At 47.6% G+C, this 15168-nt stretch overlaps 1 protein-coding gene across 2 annotated transcripts in view; it reads left to right on the top strand.

Moving 5' to 3' along the window:
• The window catches only part of DOP1B (DOP1 leucine zipper like protein B), a 116339-nt gene that overhangs the window by 74769 nt on the left and 26402 nt on the right, over positions 1-15168 (top strand). For both annotated transcript variants that reach the window (XM_076000326.1, XM_076000328.1), the window contains exons 19-26: positions 1621-3250; positions 3742-3853; positions 4627-4815; positions 6729-6851; positions 7961-8095; positions 11597-11652; positions 14713-14817; positions 14916-14982. In XM_076000326.1, the coding sequence (XP_075856441.1) occupies positions 1621-3250; positions 3742-3853; positions 4627-4815; positions 6729-6851; positions 7961-8095; positions 11597-11652; positions 14713-14817; positions 14916-14982 (2417 nt within the window). The remainder of the gene's footprint in view (positions 1-1620; positions 3251-3741; positions 3854-4626; positions 4816-6728; positions 6852-7960; positions 8096-11596; positions 11653-14712; positions 14818-14915; positions 14983-15168) is intronic.

The following is a 15168-nucleotide window of genomic DNA, read 5'->3' as shown; positions in this document are numbered from 1 at the left end:
TCTCCCTGCAGGGCTCCTGCCTAAACCTGCAGCCTCCAGTGTTCCTTTGGAAGGGGAAGCTGGCTGCCTTCTCAAAGAGCAACCATTTTAGTATTCCACTGTATAAGAAAGTAAAACCTGAAGCGTAAACTAAGCACCTTCTTAAAAGTTTGGCTACTGTTCATGGAGACTAAATTTCCTAGTTTTCCCGAGTTTATGCACCTTCTTAAAAGTTTGGCTACTGTTCATGGAGACTAAATTTCCTAGTTTTCCCGAGTTTATTTTAAGAACAGAGCTCTAACTCCACACTTCACTGGGCTTCCAAAGTCTCCCCGCACTGCCTTGCTGCTTCCTCTAATCTGTGTTTTCTGCCGACCACAGGAAGAACAGTCTGCCACCTCCAAATGTGAACGTCTTTGCTCTGCCATTTTCTTTCCCTGGAAGAAACCAGAAGTGCACTGCTTACCCAGCCCAACTTCTGTGATCCTGTGGAAGTCTATTTTTAAAATATTACTGTGCACTTAAAGCAGCTCATGGATTTCTGATAGCTTATTCTTCCTTTCCTGGTTTTGTTCAATGTTCATGGCATAGGTTTGTTGAAAGCTGCATATAAAAAAGGTTTGGCAGTGTAGCCGGGCATCTTGGCATGCACCTCTAGTCTCAGCTACGTGAGAGGCTGAGGCAGGAGGATCACTTGAGTCCAAGAATTTGAGGTTGTGAGCTATGGTGACACCTCTGCACTCTAGGCCAGGCAAGAGTGAGACCTCGTCTCCAAAAAAAAAAAAAAATTGGCAATAGCAAAGACTTTTGGTTTTCACTTTTTTTTTCTTTTTTCTAGGCAGTGGTCAATGGCCTGTTTCACCTCTTTTAAAAGAGATTGAATATTTAAAAAGCGTTGTGTATTTTCTGATTATAGAGGTACTAACATGCTTATTTTTAAAATGGCAATAAGAGCGTAAAAACATAAGCGGAGGTCCCTTGTAATGCCAGTTGACAGACCTGAGTACTATTAATGGTTTGGCAGAGAGTCTTGCAGACTTTTTTCATAGCTGTGTATTACAGCTACTCTCCCCTAGTTGGGCTCATTCTATACATACTGTTCTGCAGCTCGATTTTTTTTCTTTCATTTAATGTATCCTGCACATCACTCCATGTCAGTACACACAAACCTGAGCAGCGGTCCATGGCATGTGTGTACCTGATGTGTCCCATCAGCCCCTTCACGTGGCTCTTCCATTTGCTTTGCACATGACATCTCCACGAACACCCTCGTCCTTACAGCTCTGAAGGCCTTCTGCTAACATCTCTGTTGGATGCATTTCTTGAAAGGGAATTCCTGGGACAAAATAATACATAATATTTTTAAATCGCCTTCATAAAAAAGTTGTGATACTTAAATTTTCTATGACAGCGTAACTAAATTATCTTATCCCTTGAATATTCTAAAAATCCCATTCACTTTCCTTTGTGAGCCTTTTGTCCATAACGTAATCTGGACTCTGGCGGTGCGGATTTATGAGGGGATTTTTAGGACTGTTGATCTTTCTGTCTGGCCTTAAGACAAAGACCACCCTAGAGTTCATTTATCATAGCTAAATAACGCTTCTGTTCTAAAGTCATTTGTCATTGTGTCCCTTTCAGAGGACTTGCATCGTTGGTTTAACAGGAAGAAAACTTCTTTCAAGGAGACGTGTGGGGTGCCTGAGCCCCAAGAGGGCGGCTCCGAGGAGCACCTGCCCCTGAGCCAGTTCACCACGGTGGACCGCGAAGCCATGTGGGCCGAGGTGGAGAAGGAGCCCGAGAAGGGCCCTCCGAGAGGCGAGCTGAGCGACGAGGACCTGCCCTACTACCTGGACCTTCCGGACAGGACGGCCCAGAGCGGCCCGGACAGCAGTGAGCACACCGAGTCTGCGGACACGAGCTCCGGCCACACGGACAGCGAGAACACGTCCTCCTTTTCGTCCCCCTCGCACGACCCGCAGGAGCTGAGCAACGAGGAGAACTGCTGCGCACCCATCCCCCTGGGGGGCCGGGCGTACCCCAAGCGCTCGGCCTTGCTGGCGGCCTTCCAGTCAGACGGCTTCAAGTCCAGTGCCAAGTTAAGCCTGGCGCGGGCGGACTCGGACAAGACCCAGGCCTCAGAGTCGTTCTCCAGCGACGAGGAGGCCGACCTGGAGCTGCAGGCCCTCACCACGTCCCGGCTGCTGAAGCAGCGGCGGGAGAGGCAGGAGGCCATCGAGGCCTTGTTCAAGCACATCCTGCTCTACCTGCAGCCCTACGACTCCCGGCGGGTTCTCTACGCCTTCTCCGTGCTGGAGGCCGTGCTCAAAACTAACCCTAAGGAGTTCATCGAGGCCGTGTCCAAGACCAGCATGGACACCAGCTCCACCGCGCACCTCAATCTCATCTCCAACCTCCTTGCTCGCCACCAGGAGGCCCTCATCGGCCAGAGCTTCTACGGAAAGCTCCAGACCCAGGCCCCCAACGTGTGCCCGCACTCCCTGCTCCTCGAGCTCCTCACCTACCTGTGCCTGAGCTTCCTGCGCTCCTACTACCCTTGCTACCTGAAGGTCTCCCACCGGGACATACTCGGCAACCGGGACGTGCAGGTCAAAAGCGTCGAGGTTTTGATTCGGATCATGTCGCAGCTGGTCTCGGTGGCCAAGTCTTCTGAGGGGAAGAACGTGGAGTTCATCCACAACCTGCTGCAGCGGTGCAAAGTCCAGGAGTTCGTCCTGCTCTCGCTGTCGGCGTCCATGTACACGAGCCAGAAGCGCTACGGGCTGGCCACCGCCGACCGCGGCAGGGCGCTGCCCGAGGACAGCCTCTTTGAGGAGAGTCTCATCAACTTGGGTCAGGACCAGATCTGGAGCGAGCACCCACTGCAGATCGAGCTGCTCAAGCTCCTGCAGGTGCTGATCGTCTTGGAGCACCACCTGGGGCGGGTCCATGAGGAGGCGGAAAACCAGCCGGACCTGACCCGGGAGTGGCAGAAGGCCCTGAACTTCCAGCAGGCCATCAGCGCCCTGCAGTACGTGCAGCCCCACCTGCTCACGTCCCAGGGCCTGCTGGTGTCCGCGGTGGTGAGGGGCCTGCAGCCCGCCTACGGCTATGGCATGCACCCCGCCTGGGTGAGCTTGGTCACGCATTCCCTGCCCTACTTTGGGAAGTCCCTGGGCTGGACAGTGACACCTTTCGTTGTCCAGATTTGCAAAAACCTGGACGACCTGGTCAAGCAGTATGAAAGCGAATCTGTGAAGCTCTCTGTCAGGTATGTTGAGCTCGTGGGGGCATCTTTATCACTGTAATGATAGTTTTTGTAATGAATGGCCATTTTGCCATGGATATCCATGAGAGGATGATTTCAACCTGATCTGAAGCCTATTTAGCATTGCCAAGGGGGGTAACAGGAACTAAATGTTCCGATCCTTTATTTTTAATTCCGCACAGCTACTCAGGCTAACTCAGTGTTGTGGGGCAAGTTGATAACTCTCCATTATTTTTGCAAAACAGAAATAAAAATGTGAATCACCTTCACAGAAATTCTAAAACATATTAAACCATCTTTGTGAAATGACTCTATTAATGTAAAATAGCACAAAAGATGGCTGACGTTATTACGAGGATATTTCTTTATGAGAGCCTAAGTTTACTTAAGATAGTGCTCTCTCTCGGGTTTCTATATTTATATGTAAAATTTAAAACCTTTATGGCTTCATCCTTAAAAATTCTCGAAACCGATCTCTTGTTTCTTCACCAAAGCACAACCTCCAAGAGGGAAAACATTTCTCCAGATTATCCACTTACTCTTCTGGAAGGTCTAACCACCATTAGTCATTTTTGTCTTTTGGAACAACCCAACCAAAACAAAAAGGTAAACTTTTTTTTCCTGAGTTCCAGGAAATTTTCACATATTGTTTTGTCTTCATTGGGTTATGGCTGTTTCAAATAAGTAACATACATACGTAATGTATGTGAATAATGTGTGCACGTAAATGATGCAATTGTGTATGCAAATATGTAGGTGGGGATTATGCAAATATGTGGGTGGGGATTATGCAAATATGTATGCAAATAAATGTAAGTGGTACAAATGTGTGTGCAGATGAATGCAAGTGATGCAAATGTGCATGAAAATGTACGTACAGAAGTGATGCAAATGTGGCTTTGTTCTTGCTGGCTCTCCCTGTGGGCTCCTTCAGCCCTTTGCCCATTGTTCCACCAGTAACTCTATGGGATAAAATGTAAAGCCACTTGTTTGATTCTAGGCTTATAGTCATCTTTTTCCACATGTTTTTTACATGCTGTCATGGTGTTCTCGAAATCTGAGTTGGAAGACATTTTAGCCGTTCGTTGTTCTTCCCTGTCTGGGATTAAATCTTAAGAGTACGTCTAATGCTTTGGCTGAATGATCGGAAAAGTTCGTAATTCAGAGCCTCAGACCCGCAGCTGTCTCCCTTTGAAAGAAAGCCATGGGTGAAATGTAGCACAGGGAAGCATGTGGCTTCCAGACCACCGTGTGTGTGCCTTGCTTAGAAGAGAGTCCAACAGCCCAGACTTAATCCCACCAGCTCTGCGGCCCTCGTGGGAAGGGAAACTAAACTGCCACGGACACAGCTGAGTCTCAGATGTTCTTTCCATTTTCAGAACACTGCCTTAGGTGATCCCACCAACCTGAGAAATGCCAGGAATGCCATTTTGGAAGAGCTGCCTCGAATTGTTAACACCATGGCCCTGCTCTGGAATGTTCTCAGGAAGGAGGAGACTCAAAAGAGACCCGTCGATCTCCTGGGCGCCACCAAGGCATCCTCTTCTGTTTACTTCAAAACCACGAAAGTGAGAGGCCTTTCTCTGTGGTTTTGTCATTTTGTCTTGCATTTTACCACCAAAAAAAAAAAAAATGTATAGGAATGTACGTAACTAATCAAACAGATGAAACCCAAGCTAGAGGTCGGAAGTAGAAATCTCCGGTTTGTTTATTATGAATAAGTTTCCTATACCTGGAACGGAAAAGCGTGAGCAGTTTCAGCTTATTTTCTTGTGTGTTTCCTTTGACTTTATTTTTTTTAGTCAGAAATAGTCTGTGGAGGTTTGAGGCAGGGGCGCCTCCGTCCTCACCTAAGTCTCTGAAGCATTTCCTTTAAGACAGCTCATCTGTGTGTTCTGCTTTTTTTTAGTGGCCTTTGAAATGGGCCACTGCGGTGGATTCAGGGAGCCGCCCACAACCCAGAGCATCTATAGTTTCCTCTCCCTCCGTTTTCAGTCTCTGCCTTGGAAGCCTCTAGGCACGTGACTTGCTCTCTGATCCTCAGGGTTCCCACGTGTGGTGGCTCAGAATTACCTGCTGCACCTGACGTTAGTCGAGTGAGTGCCCAGGTGCCAGGTGTGGCCTCAGGGCTTGCTTAGGTGCTGTGCCTGGTAGCCCTGCCACCCTGCATTCAGATACTACGATGCACAGGTGCCCTCGGTTGGTTTCAAGGGTGCCCTGGGAGGGAATTTTGCTATATTTTGAGCTGCTAAAAGAACCTGCTCTAAAAAAGGTTAGAAAACCTTTATTGCTGAGTGAGGAATAAAAGGTTTCCTGAACTCTTTTAGAATACATTCCTATATAGCACTCGGCCTCTCAGCCTTGGTTTTCTCACCTATAGAAGGAGGCTGTTGCTAGTATCCTACATCATGGGCTGATGGAGGGATTAATTGCAATAATGGCTAATGCTTATTGAGCACGTAACTCCTGGCCCTCCCTGAAGGACCCAGGGACCCCGCAGTGGTCTCTCAAGAGCAGAAACCGTTGTGGAATGGGGGGGACAGCTCCACGCCAGGCTGAGCTGCATCTAACGTGAAATGAACATGGGCAGTGAGGACACGGAAGTGCTCAGTGAATGTGTTCGTGCAAGACAGGCCCTCTCGCTAAGCCAGCGGGCAAGACAGATGGAGTCCCCACCCTCCTGCCAGAGACAGACGTTAACTGGCAGTGGAACCGTGACGCTGAGAAGTGCCTCAGAGACATGCAGGCTTGGAGCAAGGCCCTGGCCGGTCTGGAAGGTGGGGAAGGGGCATTCCTGAGGCAGAGTGGCTGAGCAGGGCCCCAGGGTGAGGTGTTTAACGAGGGTGGGGTGTTTCAGGCTGGGAGAGCCGCAGGACTCTCAGAACAGGGAACGTGGCAGGAAGTGAGGAAATCCATGAACAGCGAAAGGAAGGGTAGTGAGTGACGTCTAGGGCCGTGTTACAGGTTTATTTTAAATTGACTAAATAATAAAATTAGATGTGCGGTACTTATTTCTGCAAATTGAGAAACAGCTTTCCTAATGCACGTGAGCCCCTCCTCGGCTGCTGGAGACAGGCTCGGGCCGTGGGCTTCCCAGATGCACGTAGCGCTCACTCAGCCGTGTGGCTTCGCAGGGCTGCCCGGCCTCTGCAAGGCGTCAAGCCCCTGCCCTTCCCACACTGCGCAGGGTGGTATTTGTCTCTTCCCTAGAAGCTCCTGATCAGCTCAGCTAGCCAGATGTCTCTGCAGCCTGGCCGCTCACGCCACCTTCCCTCTGGTGCGGCATGCCACCTCGCACCTCCAGCCCCTTCAGGGAGGGGCTCCACCTTCTCCTTCTCTGGGCAGTGAAGCACCGCGGCCGGGTGTGGGGCTGCTAACAGGACAGGGTGCCTGCTCAGTATTTATGGTGGTGGTTAAATATTTATTACACGGTAGCTCTGATATTACTCTGCAGTAACTTTTTTTTTTTCCTATTTTTTAGACCATAAGACAGAAAATTTTAGACTTCTTAAACCCCTTGACAGCCCATCTTGGGGTGCAGTTAACAGCGGCTGTCGCGGCAGTATGGAGCAAAAAGAAAGCTCAGCGTCACAGCAAGATGAAGGTAGAGTTAAAAAGTTAAAGGAGTGTTTAGACTTCCTGACAAAGACATACCAAAGAGTCCTGTGAAACAAAGGTGATGTTGGAGACTGACGTGGGAAACTATTGAATTAGTTTCACTATTTTTATTTTATTTTCAGACAGGGTCTTACTCTGTCGCCTGGGCTAGAGTGCAGTGGCATCATTATAGCTCACTGCAACCTCAAACTCTTGACCTCAAGCAATCTTCCTGTCTCAGCCTCCCAATTAGCTAGGACTACAGGCACACCCACCAGGCCTGGCTAATTTTTCTTTATGTGTGTATATACATATATATATGTGTGTGTGTGTGTGTGTGTGTATATATATATATATATATATATTAGAGATGGGGTCTTGCTGTATTGCCCAGGCTGGTCTCAAACTCCTGGCCTCAAGTGATCTCCAACCTCAGCCTCCCAAAGTGCTAGGATTACAGGTTGCCCATTCTTTATCCACTGGCCAAGCCCCATTCTCCAGGGCTTGGTATACCTGTTTGGACCAAACCATCACATTCTTCTTCCTTTGTTCACCCCATGCATCCTCGAGGTTCCTACCCGCTTCTTCCTTAGGGGGGCCTTACCTCGGGTGGTTGGTGCCCCAGGCTACCCTCCTTAGCGCCTGGGGCTCCTTCCCTGCTGGTTGGTTTTCTCCAAAGTGCCTGTGACTGCATTATGCAGACTTCTGTCACCAAAAATAAGGCTCCTATGCGGGCCTTTCCTGCCAAATCCTGCTAACTAATGTGAACCTGATTTATCTGTTTTTCTTCCTGTCCTCATATTTTTGGTTCCATCTTTTGGTGCCAGCCTGTTTCCTGCAAATTAAGTATATCTATTTCTAAGACACTTAATAAATTGAAATGTACCAACGTTGCCCCATCATCAACAGCACCTTTTATTCCTAATTTGTTTCTGATACTGAATACGTTATTCCCATGAATGGAGTCCTCTACCCAGTTCAGCGGGGGAAACACTTGTGTAAAATACTAAAACAAACTTCCTTCTCCAGCGACAACTATTACAGAATGCTTCTTGTGCATCACTCTTGTTTTTGTTTTCTCACCACGAGCCTTCAAGGAATTCTTTTTCTCGGCAGATCGTCCCGGTGGCGAGCGCGTCCCAGCTGACCCTTGTGGACCTGGTCTGTGCGCTCAGCACCGTGCAGACAGACACGCTGCTGCACCTGGTGAAAGAGGTGGTGAAGAGGCCACCGCAAATCAAAGGGGATGAGGTGAGGAGCCTGGGAACCTGCACACCAATGGGGGGCATTCTTCATGGCTTACAAGTCGTGTTTGGGAGGGAAACGTAGGCTGTGTTACTAAGAGCCAGTAGGAGTTCTTGGGGTCATAGAATGACAGTGCTGTTACCCTGCTTTGGGGGAGACCCTGTTAGGCTTGGGTGCTCCTTTCTTGAAGCTCTGTGGCAACTGCTTGAGGTCAGAGACCGTCTCTCACCCTTGTCCCCGCTGCGGAGCACATTGCCTGGTACGGGGCTTTCACCCTCTGTGGGCCAAGTGGAATAAAATCTTTAGAAAGAGGAGATGGCACCTGCCTCAAGGAACTTGCAGCCTAAAAGGTGTCAACGGTAAACAAGCCTGGCTGTAATAGAAAGTGGCGAAGACATGTGTGACCGGGTAACTACTGCCATAAACTCAGTTGGATTTGTGCAGAGGTGGCAAGGGCGGGGAAGAGTGGGGGGTAGGGAGGGACGGAGCAGGCCCTCAGGGGGAGTCAGGGGGAGTGGAAACCACAGAAAAGCAGGAAGGGGGTTGGCCAGTATTTCCGTACACGGGGTTGGGCTGTCTGGGCCTTCTGGGTCTGCTCATGGGGCTTGCGGATTGGGCTCCTGCCCCTCCCCCCAGAGGCTGGGGGTGGAGGCCATCTCTTTCTGGATGCCTGTGTCTCCTCTGTGTCACAGGGAGGGCTCCCAGGTCCTTGAGAAAGACACTCCTGGGCCGTGGGAGTCACATACACATCGCAAAGCAACCGAGGGAGTATTTATCGTTGTAAGCTTTATCTTTTTTTTTTTTTTTAAACAAATGCTCTTAGAAGGGGAGGGTGGGGCCTATCAACAGGTGTTGGCAGGAGCAATAAATTCCTTTGGCGACCTTGGGCTTCCTCCAGCAGGCACTCTAAGGGGACTGGGGTCCTCATACTCGGACACAACCTTTTCTGGTAGACGCCATTTGCTCAGGCCCCTTTGTGTGGGGGTTGGACAGAGTCATTTGTGTTTGCTGAAGGGTTAAAGCGTATACACACACACACACACAGTCATTTGTGCTGGAAGTTGCAGTCCTCCCAGGCCAAGGTCAGTGCCTTATCAAGAAGAGGCCCAGAGGAGCCTGATTGCACCTGGGTCAAGGAGAGAATCTTTGTCAAGGACAAGTTTAAATTTGAGTAAGTACAGAATAAATGTCAGAGGACGTAACTCATTCCAGACGCTCTGAGAAAGAAGAGATTTCATCTGGCTGAAGTGAAACCGGAGGCTTCAGGGGGATGGCATCGAACCGAGAAGCGCCTCCTGGGTTTTCTGCTCGTTTCTGTGTAGCCGGCGAGGGGCCTTTCTCAACTGTACACGATGGATTAGAAACAGGACAGACTGCGTGGTTTAATATTTTTAGGCCCCTAATAGGTTTTTGTTTTTTACCAAAGCAGACCTCATCGAAAGTGTAGGAACTGTTTTGCTCTTAATTCATTTGATAGAAACCAGGGATTTATTTCAACCTTGACATAATTGCCTTTCATCAGATAATTTAAAAATATACAGTTAGTAAAAATGTAAGAATAGTTAGGCTGGGGCTTGGCGCCTCACGCCTGTAATCCTAGCACTCTGGGAGGCCGAGGCAGGAGGATTGCTTGAAGTAAGGAGTTCAAGACCAGCCTGAGCAAGAGCGAGACCCCGTCTCTACTAAAAATAGAAAAATTAGCTGGGCGTCATGGTATGCACCTGTAGTCCCAGCTACTCGGGAGGCCGAGGCAGGAGGATGGCTTGAGCCCAGGAGTTTGAGGTTGCTGTGAGCTATGATGACACCACTGCACTCTACCCGAGGTGACAGAATGAGACTCTTGTCTCAAAAAAAAAAAAAAAAAAAAAGAATAAGTGAAAATTAATGGAATGGAAAAATGGATTATTAAATATAGTTTTACTTGAACAGCTATTTGTGCACCAGTGTTCATAGCAGCATTACTTATAATAGCCAAAAGGTAGAAATGATCCAAGTGTACCTCAGTGGCTGTATGGCTAACAAAATGAGATGCATACGTGCAGTGCGATAGTACTCAGCCTTAAAAAGGAGGAAGTTTTGACACATGGATGAACCATGGGTCATCACGTTGAATGAAGCAAACCAGTCACAAAAGGACTAGTACCGTTCTGTGTGTTGAAAGAATGACTCAGACTTTTTTCATATTCTGTCAGTCAACAACACAACAGTCAACACAGAAGACTTCTGTTACCCCAAAATAAGTGGGGATGCCTCCCCACCAGGAAGCAAGCAGTCAGTTCTGCAGCAGACACCAGTGGGGTGTTCATCAGTTCAGCTCCCGCAGGTGGAGGGCTCAGTCCCCAAGAGCGTCCCCCACCCCCAGATACCAGTCACAAATTAGAGCCTCCAGAACTTCTGACCAGCCAGCTTCACGTTGGGGTCCCACAACCCCCATTTGGGTATGGTAAATTTGCTGGAGCGGCTCACGGAATGCAGGGAAATACTTACTTGCGTGTATCAGGGTTTTTGTTTGTTTGGTTGGTTGTGTTTTTTTATACAGAGTCTCACTTTGTTGCCCAGGCTAGAGTGAGTACCCTGGCATCAGCCTAGCTCACAGCGACCTCAAACTCCTGGGCTCAAGCGATCCTCCTGCCTCAGCCTCCTGAGTAGCTGGGACTACAGGCACGCGCCACCATGCCCAGCTAATTTTTACTATATATATTAGTTGGCCAATTAATTTCTTTCTATTTATAGTAGAGACGGGGTCTCGCTCTTGCTCAGGCTGGTTTCGAACTCCTGACCTCGAGCAATCCGCCCACCTCGGCCTCCCAGAGTGCTAGGATGACAGGAGTGAGCCACCACGCCTGGCCTGCTTTTAGATTTTGTTTCTTTGCATTACTTGAATTTCTACAAATACCCGCAATTTCTAGTTTTTCCGGGGCTAAGAAGGAACTAAATCTCATCTGGCTGGCTGCTTTTGGCAGTTCAAATAACAAAATGACGTTTTGTGATTAGTTGAGTGAATTAGCTCTGCTACTACAAAGAGCTTTTTACAGGCAAGGAGGGGGAAAAAATATGTTTTAGAACCAATTTCTGAGTAGTTCCAACCACATAGGATTTAGGGAAGTTGTCTGGGCTGGGTTTGAAGGAATCTCTTAAACTAAGAGTTAGAATTTTTATTTGTCTCTTGTCTCTAGGTAATCACATGTGTTCGTTAGAGTCAACATCGGCCCCCAACTTTCTGTTTGGGGAAGTTCAGTTATGATGACAAATTTTCCCTGAGTGCTTGTTAATAGCCTGGAATGGGCAGTAGCTAAACAGAACAGGAATCACCTCATGGGATACATTTATTTTCATCAAACATGAGGGATACTATCATGTCTGTTGTTACAGCTAGAAGATTCCTTGGCTGAAACCCTTTGCTGTAACCCTTGTTAGGATATAGATCTGTTTCATTTCGTATTTGAATTCCTTTTTCGTCTTTCTTCCTACCAACTTGAAGTAATTGATTTTTGCTTTAATTTTCAGAAATCACCCCTAGTGGATATTCCTGTGTTGCAGTTTTGCTATGCTTTCGTCCAAAGGTAATACAGCCCCTCACAAACCTTCCTAAATTACAGATGCTATTGCAGTGACTGTGAGTAACAACCGAGGTTTTATTTCTTGACTGTATGTGGGGAAATTGAGGCAGGCCCACGAGGAGATTAGCTATTTCTCCCCATGGAGCCAAGTCTCTTAGATAGAGGTTGCCACAGAGGATAAGAAAAATGGTAGGAAATAGAATAAAAGAATATATAGAGACTAATGTATAGATTATAGTTTTATATAAAAAGATCAGAATAATTACAGCGGGGTATTTAGGAGACTGACGGTATCCCTGTAAACGTCCAGCCATATTCACACAGGTTTTTATAATCCCAGATATCAATTACCAGTTATCAGGGTAACACATTTATATATCAGGGAATGCAATTGTTAGGGGAGACAGGCAGTGGGTTGGGGTCAAAAGTCTTCTCAAAGGGCTTTTAATCTATCTAGGTGAACAAACAGGTATAAAGTCTTTTAGGGACTAACTTTTAAGTTCTAAGAGGTAGTTATCAATTAACAAAAGTATAACAAAAGAGGTATAGTGACTCTATTTGATTCGTTGTTGTGGACTTAAAGGTAGACAGGAGAGAGGAGGAAACCCATCTCTATAAAACAGGTTGTTTATAACCACTGGGACACATCTCTGGGCAAAGGGCACTCATTGTCCCTGGCTCCCATCCTGTGGGCCATATTTGCCTTGCCTTGTCTTTCAAGACATAGGGAAGCTCACAGATTTTGAGATACTGGAAGCCTTCCTGGAAAACATCCCTACCGGAGATTTGAGAGCTCTCCCATGATAGCAGCCTCTAACAAGTGAACCATTGAGTTCATATATTCCTTCAGGGCAAAACCCTGCAAACTCCTGTTTCTGTCTTTAATACAGTAAGATAGGGTGATACAATAAAATAATGGTCTTATGAGCTACATCTCATTAATTCCTCAATCATATTTTCCCAACAACTCTAGGAGAACCTAGGTTCAGAAAATCTCTTAAAGTTGTCTTAATTTCTTCCAAAGCCATGGAAAAGCCCTGATGATCTTTACTTTTCCTTCCCCAGAGAGCTAATCTGACATTTTGAAGTCTATGTGCTGTATGTTGAACACTCTATGTCAGCAAAGCTTTTTGTGAGGACTATTAAATTTTTAAAGATTTAGGTTTGCATTAAAACCCCACAAATATGGAAGTGTTAAAAACCTCTTTGAGGAAAAGGAGAAATGATTCTTTTTGGTGACAGGGCCTCCCATGGGTGGCTTCTGCTTTGGTTGGCTGAGCTCACTGTCTTTGTTAAGCAGCTGTATCGACGGGAGGTCTAAAAAGGGATTCCCTAGGTTTTTCTCCATCTTTGACGATGGCACTTTGCGGGTGGTGCCTTTTTCAGATCCTACAACGGCCACACCCCAGATGCACCTCCCAGACCCCTCCTCTGTGCGGGACCCTCTCTGTTGCAATAAATGAGAGTGAAGAGGGTATAGACCACTTCTCCAGGAAGTCTCAATGTCCTCACATACCCGTCAGGAGTTTGACAGTAAATAATTCTGACACCCAGATATGGTCTCCATGGTTTGCACAGTTAGCGTTCCATAGTTATTCCCACTCAGCACGTCCTGAAATTGCAGGAAGGTAAATTGGGGGTCATCATCCCGGGAGTCTCCCGGGTGTAGGGTTAAATTCAGGCCAGCTGTTACCCCTTCACCCACAAGCATCACTGTAGCCCTTTCATTAGAGATGAGCCGGCCACTTCCCTGGTCATGGCAGCGAATGCGTATTATTGTGCTATCGAACGTACATGGTAGCAGCCTAAGTGGTAACTGAGCTTTCCTGGAAGCTGCGGGTGAGATTTTTATCATCCTCTTCTTGCAGAAGAGGCACTGCCAGCCACACAGCAGGTGGTAGGTTGGAGAACCAGGGCTTGGACCTGTGCCGCGCTGCCTCGCTTGGTAGCAGTAATCTCAGAGTCCCTGTTCCCTGTGAGGCTTGCATGAGAGCTACTGTGGGCAAAGGCAGTTTCCTGGTGGGTGAGCCCTGCCCTGACGCTTTGCCACCTTCCGGCAGGTGACACTTAGTTACCAGCCACGTTGGGGAACTGGAACATTATCATTAGAAAGGACTCAGAGATCAAGGTTGATCATCTAGCTTAAGGTTTCTTTTACAGACAAGTGGACCAGAAGTATCTCACGTGTCAGCAGCAGGATTTTAGGTCCCCAAACTGGAAGTGCTCACCGGAATATCAAAATTTAGCTTGTGTGTATTATAATAAAAAAAAGAAGGCCGGGTGAGGTGGCTCACGTCTGTAATCCTAGCACTCTGGGAGGCTGATTCGGGCGGATTGCTCAAGGTCAGGAGTTCAAAACCAGCCTGAGCAAGAGCAAGACCCTATCTCTACTATAAATAGAAAGAAATTAATTGGCCAACTAATATATATAGAAAAAATTAGCCGGGCATGGTGGCGCATGCCTGTAGTCCCAGCTATTTGGGAGGCTGAGGCAGGAGGATTGCTTGAGCCCAGGAGTTTGAGGTTGCTGTGAGCTAGGCTGACGCCACGCACTCACTCTAGCTTGGGCAACAAAGCGAGATTCTGTCTCAAAAAAAAAAAAAGAAGAAGAAGAAGAAATAGGTCAGTCAGGTATGCTGTTTCCCCTCTGCTCTTCCACTGCTAGGATCTCAAATGTGCTTATAAACAAATGTTGTAAGCCGGGTGAGGTGGCTCACGCCTGTAATCCTAGCACTTTGGGAGGCCGAGGCGGGAGGATTACTTGAGCTCAGGAGTTCGAGACCAGCCTGAGTAAGAGTGAGACCCCATCTCTGCTGAAAATAGAAAAATTAGCTGGGCATCGTGGAGCACACCCATAGTCCCAGCTACTTGGGAGGCTGAGGCAGGAGGAGCACTGGAGTTTGAGGTTGCTGTGAGCCAGGCTGATGCCACAGCACTGTAGCAGAGGCAACAGAGTGAGACTCTGTCTCAAAACAAACAAAAAACCCCACAAATGTTGTATTTTGATGTGTTCAACAATACACGGCTAGGTATTTTTTTCCTTTTCTTTTTTTTTAAAAATAGGCTCCCAGTAGCAGCCTTGCAAGAGAACTTTCCTTCCTTGTTGGGAGTGTTGAAGGAATCTGTACAGTTGAATCTGGCTCCACCTGGATATTTTCTGCTTCTCAGGTAACATGTCCCTGCATTGACAGTGACGTAGTGTTTTCTATGAGAACGTATTTTATTTCTGCGGCATTTTCAACCTGAAGCTGATTGTCTCTCAACAGCATGCTGAATGACTTCGTAACAAGAACTCCCAACCTGGAAAGCAAGAAGGATCAAAAAGATCTGCAGGTCAGTATGGGAAAGAGTTCAGCAAAATGTTATTGTCCCAACAGTGTCATCCACCTTAGGGGATATCAGGTGGCAGATAGACAAGAGATGCTGGGGAGGATCCGAGCTTAGCTTTGCATGTGTTCTCAAGTCTCACTTCCACCACTGCTGTCCCTAGAGGGGTTCAGATGGCCAGGCCATGTTTTC

Source organism: Microcebus murinus, chromosome 1 (assembly GCF_040939455.1).
Source record: "Microcebus murinus isolate Inina chromosome 1, M.murinus_Inina_mat1.0, whole genome shotgun sequence".
In the NCBI taxonomy this organism is placed as follows: Eukaryota; Metazoa; Chordata; class Mammalia; order Primates; family Cheirogaleidae; genus Microcebus; species Microcebus murinus.
This window is presented reverse-complemented; position numbering and strand designations above follow the sequence as displayed.